General features: G+C 32.7%; 1 protein-coding gene across 1 annotated transcript; it reads right to left on the reverse strand.

Annotated features, from left to right (window-relative positions):
- Positions 1 to 382: 382 nt before the first annotated feature.
- Positions 383 to 7988, reverse strand: LOC147079556 (solute carrier family 7 member 14). Its single transcript, XM_085960932.1, has 8 exons — positions 7821 to 7988; positions 6352 to 6523; positions 5886 to 6069; positions 4728 to 4852; positions 4470 to 4639; positions 3225 to 3340; positions 2195 to 2298; positions 383 to 477 (listed from the first exon to the last, which is right to left on the reverse strand). Exons 1-8 carry the CDS (start codon positions 7986 to 7988, stop codon positions 383 to 385), a joined length of 1134 nt encoding a protein of 377 aa, XP_085817058.1.
- Between the last annotated feature and the right edge of the window lie 1601 nt (positions 7989 to 9589).

Genomic DNA, 9589 nt, shown 5'->3' on the forward strand with positions numbered 1-9589 from the left:
TTACGTTAAACGGTTTTACCCTAAACAAAAAGTCCGTCTCACACCTTTTTCGCGTGTTACGTAATAATCGTATTCTTTAAAATCCCGGAACGTTTTGCATTCCCGTTGGAGTTCTACAATTTTCGGATGCCATAGGTTTGCCACTGCTGTCATAGATGAATAGTGAAGTAAAACGGAAACTCAATGCCATCATTATGTATAAATTATATTATTAGAAAAATATGTATGCACTAAGGCACATTAAGAACCATTAATCTAAGCAGTATATTGGTGAAAGTACCGTAACCGACAAAGAATTATAAAATCCATTGGTCAGAGTCTCATGCATAGTGTACCAGAAGAATTACATAATATAATCATTTTATTGCTAGGTATGTAAACCTTACCGATTCTGTGGTTTGCGAGATATGGCCAGCAGTACGGTCATCATCCCGATGAAGAGGAGCACCATGAAGACTGTGGTGGTTGGAGACTTGGCTGGGGAACCACATACCGCTGTGATGTCAAATGTCACTATCAGCAGATAAAGGATTCCGACCATGCGCATCACGTACATTCCTGAATCCATATTATGTAAGTTTATTTATGAGATTGCTGTACAAGGAATTCATTATAAGTTTTTTTAGTTTAAAAGTACTTTTTGTAGTTTTAATACATCGATCGATACAAGTATCAACACAAAATAATAAAAATGTATCTAATGACCTCTTTTTTAAATGTTAAATTCTCTCTTGCGAAATAGCGCCGCAGGCGAATTATTTTACCTACTATTAGAGCAAATTTGTGATATGTGTTTATCTTATATATCTGATTGATCCACCACGCCGCCCCCCTGAGCCCAGGCCCCTATGCTATAGCCCCGTCAGCCCCCACTTGTGGGGACCATGCTTACGATACTACTTTGAGAAACTTTCGAAGTATCCATCACTGTGCAGATTGCATACCTTTATAAAACTTTTATGATGGTTGACTATCGAATATAATGTACGTAAATAAGCTGTGCTTCTCACCGCTTTGTTCGGTGGCAGGTCCGCAATCAACCCATGGAAATATTGCTGGGCACAAATAGGTGAGCTCTTGAAGTTTCCTGGTCAAATTGTTAAAAGCAGGACCCACCGTTGATCCTCCGCCGATTGTAGAGCCAGGAGTGCCACCATGAAGCGTTCCTGTAAAAATAAAATAATATTTAAATATATTATTACAATAATCGCATACTTACTGTAAAATCATACAAATATGATTTAAATAGGTTAACATTTTGCAATTATGAAAACGTACGATTTCATAATCTGTACTTTTAAAATATTCAATGTTTATTAAAAAATATATATAAATATTTAAGCAACTATGCGTAAAATAGCAATATTGTTGTTTGCAATGTATTTTAATTAATCTAAATTTGTTTATTGTTGTAGTTAGAATTATTAATGTTATTGTTAATTAATATGTGTAGTAGTTTCTGAGGTCTTCCAACTGCAGTAAATACAACTTTACTGGTGTCTAGGTGATCCTTTAAATACAATACAGACAATGGCAGTTGTACATGTATTATTATTTTTTAATCATTATTGTAAACTAGTACGTCATAATGATTGCTGCGCGCATTTTTACAATTGAATTTGCATTACATGTTCGACTTTGTAACTACATTTCATATCAGTGATTGCAAGAGAAAAGAATTGCATTTCAATCTATTGTGGAGATCATTTTCAAATATGTTCATAAAATATTCATATTGTTATCAATGAGCGGTTCATGCACAAGTCAATGACAGTGTTGGAAACTGTTTTTGACAAAAAAAAAATGCAAGACTGTTATTTTTCCAGATTACAAAATGTCCAGAATCCTGAATTTTGAAAAAAACATACTTTTTCACATTGTCTTCACGAGCATAAATATTGATTGATGAAGAATTTATTACATACAACTAAAAATTAAAATGTACGAAATTTGAAAATCGCTAAAATAACGTAGGTACATTACGGTAACATTTCGACTGGTCACCATGTTGATTTTCTATAAAATCTGGTGGAATATTCTATACTCTATAACATATTTTAAATAATTTGCCATCTCAAAAACGCTAGATTTAACGCTATTTGTCAGATGCATATTTTTCTAGCTATGATAGAGAAAAGAACGCCCTGTTGCAACGTTAGTATATAATAATTTGAAAGTAGGTATTTTCACTCACCATAGAATTTGTTTTCCATATGGTCGGAAACCAAGAACTGGTCATCACGTCCGTAGTCTCCGTCATTGTCTTCTCCAGGGAGTGTATCGTCAGAGTCTGGAGAGCTGTTTGGACAAATTTATAAATCACATCTCTATGATGGAAAAATTATGTTGAAATTCTTAGGAAAATAAAATTTTAATATACCTATACCGATTTTCATAAACATGATAAAAATATAAAGAAAATAAAAGCAATATAGTATTTATATAATACAGTATCTATATATAAAAAAAGTATCAAAAGCGCAACATCTGTTAATTACCTGCATACATAATTAATATAATGACATATTTAAATACACTTAAAAAAACCATCGATATTCGCTAAATGCTAACATAGCAGACATATTTTAAGCACCGGGTAAACGTTAATACGCAAACGCAATTTTAATATAAAGTTTTAATTAGTTTTATAAAATTGAAAATTTAAAAAAATACTAGATTTAAAAACGGGCCCGTTTGACTAGTAAAATTAGAAAATTAATTCCTTTATACTTCTAAATAAAATAGTCACCCAATTATCTGGACCTTAAACTGTATGAAATAATAATAATAGATTTTATACCATATTTACTAATATTAATCAAAATTAAATAATTATATTATATTGATAGATTAGAGCTAAATTATAAGAAATATTGTTTGTATATGTTATAGTGATTAAGTATAGCAAAATTAAATGTGAAATAAATTTTCGTTTAAAACTGTTTTAATAATATGTATAATATGATTAATTAATGATTTTAGTATAAAATTGGATATTTCTCATCATCTATTCAGACTCAATAAGTTTTTAATTTGTATTCTAGTTTATTGGGATAATAATAATCGGATTTATCCTTTAAGTAGTTAGTTCAAGTCCAAATTATTGAGTTTCAGCCGTTTCTAAATTTGATAAATAAAAAAATATGCAAATACATAATTATTGGCGCATAAACTGGTTTCTTCCACAGCCATTCCTCCCGCTTGAGTAATGGAATTGATCTCACCTGCGCGTGACCTTCCGAACCATTACCCTTTGGGTGTGTGAGGTGATGATACTATCGGCATGGCCCTGGGAAGATAATCCTTGCTGCCCGCCAGGTCCCATTGAGTCGCCGAACATCTTCAAAAACCATACAATAATATCTTGGTAACAGAAAAAAATCGAGTACTAACAATAATTTTATAGTACTCACAAATCAAGTTTAATACCCCCTGCCACTAAATTCAGTAAATAAGACATTATCTACTGTCTGGTATATTCCATATTCTCAAATTTTACACATACATACATTATTGTGATAAGATTTATCATTGAGTATATTATATAAAAAATAAAACGTTAGAATATAATATATATTCTTGCAGTGATGACGAACATTTTTATGGTTTCGTCCCAAAAAACCAAAAACCAATTGAAATAATGAGTGTTGTACTAATGGCTAATTAATACCTTGAGAAAATATAAACTAGGAATACATTATATTCAATGTAATTTACCTCTTCATTCTAAAAGAAAATCTCCGCCCAGATTCGGATCAATAATTTTTTTCCCGACCAAGCTGTTTTCGAATACGGTACGAATGGCATTTTTAATTCTTAAAAAAATCTTTCCAAAATCAAAGTGGACAATTTTTTTGTTTTCTTACCTATCGAAAAAAATACTTTTGCAACATGCTATGAATTAAATTTAATAAAATCGGAACGACGGCTTTTAAAATTCCGGAATATTTGAGTCCCAGTTGTGGTTTAATAAGGATTCGGGACAGGGACGTGGTTTCCGGGACTATCCCAATTATATACCTACAATTCTTTCATTCGCATTGTGCCATAGATTCACCACCGCTGTAATAACCCGTATTATTTATTGAATTTTACTTAGTGCACTATTCAATATTGGGTGATTGTATTTTTTCAATTTAATTGTGTAGAAGGTAAAATTTCGAAAAACTTATTTTAATAACTTATTCGAAAATTAATAATTAATATTATGTTGTTATCACGCTATTCATGTTTGCACATAGGTATAATTAGGTATTTATATTATAATATAACTTAGAATTTAGTTAGTTATGTATGTGTTTTTTTTGCCATTCATAAATATAAAAATAATATTATTTAATTCGACTAACAACTAAAATAGTAATGTTAGAAAATTACGTATTATGCAAAAATGAATAGGTGCCTATAAAATATATTTATTACATATTTTTCATATAATATGATAAAGTAATATATATATATATGTGTACTGTTGCATGTGAGTTTAATGTGGCTGCATCCATAGCTGTCTCCTTGATCGGTGTTCCCATGATGGGAGTGCGAAGGCTTTGGGGCAAGAGTTCGATCAGGTTGGTGGAATGAGGCTGGTAGCGAAGGATCAGCACGCAGGTGGATACCAGGGTGTATGCCAAGAGAGTTCCTGAAAACCACATGTAAAGCAGTCTTATCGAGTGAAAAAAATAAATAAAAACTTTCATTATGATGACATCATTATTAGATATAGTTACCAATGCTCATCATTTCGACGAGGACTTCCAGCCGGATGAATAGAGCCACGACTGCTGCTGCTGCGCCGGTGCAAAATGTTGCAAGGACAGGCGTTCCAGTTCTAGGAAATACGTGGGCCAATTGCCTGAAAAGATATGACATTGTAAATTATCTAGCTTCATAATGCTTCATAACTTTGCACTCCTGCTCTAGGATGAAAATGATATAATATATTCAAAAAATGTTTTTTTACATGGCATTATTATCTATTTATTTATTACTGCATATATTAATACAAGTGCATATCATTTGATCTAATTGTATACGAGGTAATCAGGCAAATAGGCGTATCAGTGTAGTAAAAAGTGGAAAAAAGTACATAGTTCTAAAACGTATACTTACTCTAACTAGTACACATATAGAGGGGAAAATCAGAACAGTGTAAAAGGACCTACCTAATATTTGCATATAATTTAAGGTTGTTTAATTATTGTATCTATGTATAGTCTCTGGTAATTGGGTTATCACCATGTCTGGTATCTTATTTATGTTTTTTCAGTGTATTATAGTCGAATTATTCATTCTAAAGATATGACAATATTACAAAGTTATGAGGTTAATGGATGCAAACAATACCGATGTAATTAAAACTCTTATAAACCTTTGGGGTCATAGTGTTGATGGTGAAAGACTGGTGTGGCTATTGAGTTCGAGAGTTTATTTACTGAATAGATAAGTACAATGACATGTGCGACGGTAGGCAAAGTACGGTGAGGTGGGGTGAGAGATGTTCAGTTAGAGGCGCGATGAAAGAGAGTGCATTTCCCATCAATTGTGATTAGCTATTTATTAAAGTACTCGTAATTGGATGATGCAAAAATGAATGGTCAATAAATTGCGGTAAGCTATTATTGATGTATGTCACAATTGAAAAATGTGCTGAATGTCACATTGCTACAATCTCGCAGCATTTTCTGATAAGCCCTGGGATTGTTAATTCCCCACAAACCAGAAAAAAAATTTAATATCCATTTGGCTATTATTAAATCAGCATAAGCGGGTTTATCCTTCCGCCTTTATTTCCATTGTGGTTCCATGACATACCTAGTTATCAACATTTTCCAGTCAGTAACTTTGACGTACATACTCCTACTATAATACAATAAAGTATTAATTACCTGAAGATAAGGCCATCTTGTGCCATTGCGTAGACTATTCTCGGCATGGGGAACATGGAACCAAACATGGAGACGGTCAGACCAGCAACGGCGCCGACAGCCACAAAATACTTGCACTTATAAGCACCTACTTGACCGAACATCTCTACGAGGGCTGAGTCCTGGTCTACTTCATCATAAGGCACTAAAACAGAAGAGAATCATTAATTACACTTAAATAAATGCTAACAACGATTTTCTGTTTGTGAATGTGAAGTGATTTCGTGTTTGGTTAGTATTAGCCACATATTTAATTTTACTTATATTTCTATTACAAATTTTCATGAATCATAATTTTAAAAATTATTTCTCTTGACTATTAGCTACACCGCCTATGGTTTCAGAGACCGGTGCTCTCCAATTACTTAATCGTAGGGCTATAATGCAAAGTAAAGTATTATTGTAAGATAGTAGATTGATGGCTCACCGACTAACGTTAACACCATGGAAGTGGTGACGTAAGCCACCAGGATTATCAGCAGGCTGGTGACGATTGCCATCGGAATACTTCGTTTAGGATTAGTAGCTTCTTCGCCGGTTGTTGCGATGATGTCGAAACCAATGAAAGCATAGAAACACGTAGCCGCCCCAGTGAAAACCTGAAGTAAAATATTCATTGTTTTAGACAATTTAGAAGCTGGGAAGGTGAGGGAGATTCTGTGTCTAAATATTTATTAAATGTACATGTAGGTAGAACGTCAATACTTTACTTATACTCAGTGGCGGCATATTATATGTGGGGGTGCTGCGGTTGATTAAAAATAAAAATAAATGTTTATTTGAATTAAATTTTACTATTAACATCAAAATTAATAAAATTAAACATTATATGTGTTTTTATTTCATTATAAAATTGATTCTTTTGTCCTTTTTCCTTGATAAAAGTTGTTTAACCTTTTAGTTGCTCGACAGCTGTTCCATACCATAGATATTCCATCGAAAATGGTACTGCATAAAATCACGCGATGCGTCTTTTTCTGATATTAGTATCACGGTGTACAATACTTATTGGATGTATAGGTGCGCGGGCGAACTTAACACGCTTAAATAATATTGATATTTTTATATGATATACATAAATGTATGTATGTTTTAATATTACATTTTTCTCAATTTTCTTGGGGGTGCTGCAGTTCCGCAGTGCATATGACGAGCCGCCACTGCTTATACCTGTATCACACTGCTATTGACATTTAATGTAAATGAAAGTGTTTCCAACTTCAAAATATAAAGGTGTGCAGAAAGATAAAATAAATGGACAGTGCGGAGGCATAAACTATGATTAAAATATTGAATTAATAAACAGTTTATGGGCCGGCTAAATTTCCGTACGTGACACCTCTGGCGCGCGTGCCATAGGTTCATTAACCCTGGTCATCATCATCATCATCAGGGGCGCGACAACCCCTGGTATAATGTTTTATTATATTTGTGGCTGTGGTCTTTACAACTAATTGATTATCTTTGATTGAAAAACATATCGATTGATCTTCAATTTACTAACTTTATAAGAACAATTATACTTACATATTATATCGTCTCTGTTCTGGTAGAACACACTAACTGGAGAATACTAGTTTAGAGAAATTTGACTTTGAAGTTGTTAAAATGTTTGAAATAGTCTATAATGTGAGTTTATTAAGTAATCGTAAAAAGGATGACTTTAAAATAAAGACTGTTTATTTATTAAGAAGGTTTCCAGACGGTAAAGTTTGAAATAAGGAAAATTTTGGTATAACTAACTCAATATTTCATTTTTTAGAATTAGTGTCTTCTGCCAGAACAGTGACGATATATAAAAGTACTATTAACAATTTTTAAACGCACAGTAATCAAATATAAAGGGGTGAATTAACCTTGCGAAGTAATACAGTGTCTAATAAGATCCAATCTCACCCCACTCCACCCGTATGGTAGAAACCCTTGGTGCTCGGTCCAGTTGTCACTGCTGACGTAGAACAGTCCGGCGGCCATGATGAAGACCCACACGGACAAGTTGATAACGTTCAAGACGTTGTTGAAGATGAGGGACTTCTTGACGCCCGCTGCCATCAACACTGTCATCATTAGCGTGATCACGCATGCGATCAAGTCAGGAGGGTGACCTAAAATAATCGAAATCATTTTATATCAACTATCATTCACGCAAAAATCTATTCCAAAACATATCGCTGCCTGAAAGCAACAGTGGGTTGATTAAAAAAAATCGGTGTGTGTACATATGTACGCGTGTTGGAAGTTATACTTCTTTGGCGTAACAAAACAAAATAAGCCGTTCTGAGTCTATTAATATTACAGTGGATTAGGTTGATGAAAACGTACGCGATTCATCTGTGTCTCATATAGCATATGATAATTGTAGTTTAATTATTGTATTGGACCAAAACTCATCTTTGCCATACAGCGGTTATAATCGATTCAAAAGTGCCCATGATGAATTAATAAAAAATCGAATTTTAATATATTTTTGAATTATTTACCAACTCAACATAAACTTTGTCAGTTAAACTTGTAATTGTTTTCATTGAAGTAAGAATACAATTTGCAGATGGCGCCGATTAATTTTTGAAATTCAAATAAACTCTGCCTAAACCAAACCATAAAAGTTTAGGTATACTACATCGGCAAAAATAGTGCCCACTTTTTCAATCATTGTCATTTGTTTTCGTTGAATTAAGAATACATATTATAGATGATATTGGGGTTTTTTTTAATCATTATGCCCTGCCTTCTCTAAGCCGTAATCGATAAAAAATATTCTTCTATTTATAAAATATCTAAAATTATGCATGGTTTAATGGCACAATTTTAGATATTTTATAGATAAACGAATATTTTTTGACTATTATCTACTATGGCTTAGATTAGGCAGGGCTTAATTAAATTTTACATACACCATCTACACAGTATTGTAGTATACGTTTTACTGACAGAATTTAGTGTGCACTATTTATGTCGAATCTCAATAGCCTACCGAAACCCTTCGCCACAGTTGTTAATACTGATACATATTTCTCCCTCCCCCCTCTTGGTCTTATTGCGAATGTCTTGAATTTATAATTTGTAAAGTTCACAATATCTAAAAAAAAATGAATTTTAATAGATCTGTAGAAAGTAATATAACTTATTTTATTATCTTTTTGTTAAGTTGAATCCTACAATACTATGCTAATATTAATAATTCAGCGGGCGGCAATGAGTCAGGCTTATAATGTTGTGGGTCGCGGGTTCGAATCCCGGGTTTGGAAAAAATTCACCAGACGGTCCAAATCCACATAGGATTAAAAAGAATAGTTTTGGTACGTCAAAATCAGACCACCATGCACACTTGTCTTGTAGTATTAAACTTACGAATATTAATTATTAATAGTGTAATAATAAAGTTTGTTAGTCTCCCTCTTTTGTTTATTCAATCATCTTGTATATTTGAATCCAAGTCATAAGTATTTGTGATATTTTCCTTGTTCAAATTTCCTCTTTACAATCTCCGAGTAGAAACTGAACGAACTCTTAATAAATGTCATCGTAAAAATGTCGAGAATATGTCACATTGTATGAATATTATTACTAAGGACGTGGTAATAATTATTGTGTCATAATATGTGGCTGAACAGTGACTGAGATAATGATGAATGATTACAAGATAAAAAGAACTTTGTATATAT

This window comes from Rhyacophila brunnea, unplaced genomic scaffold (assembly GCF_057557595.1).
Source record: "Rhyacophila brunnea isolate RB1 unplaced genomic scaffold, BYU_Rbru_1.0 scaffold_1, whole genome shotgun sequence".
NCBI lineage: Eukaryota > Metazoa > Arthropoda > Insecta > Trichoptera > Rhyacophilidae > Rhyacophila > Rhyacophila brunnea.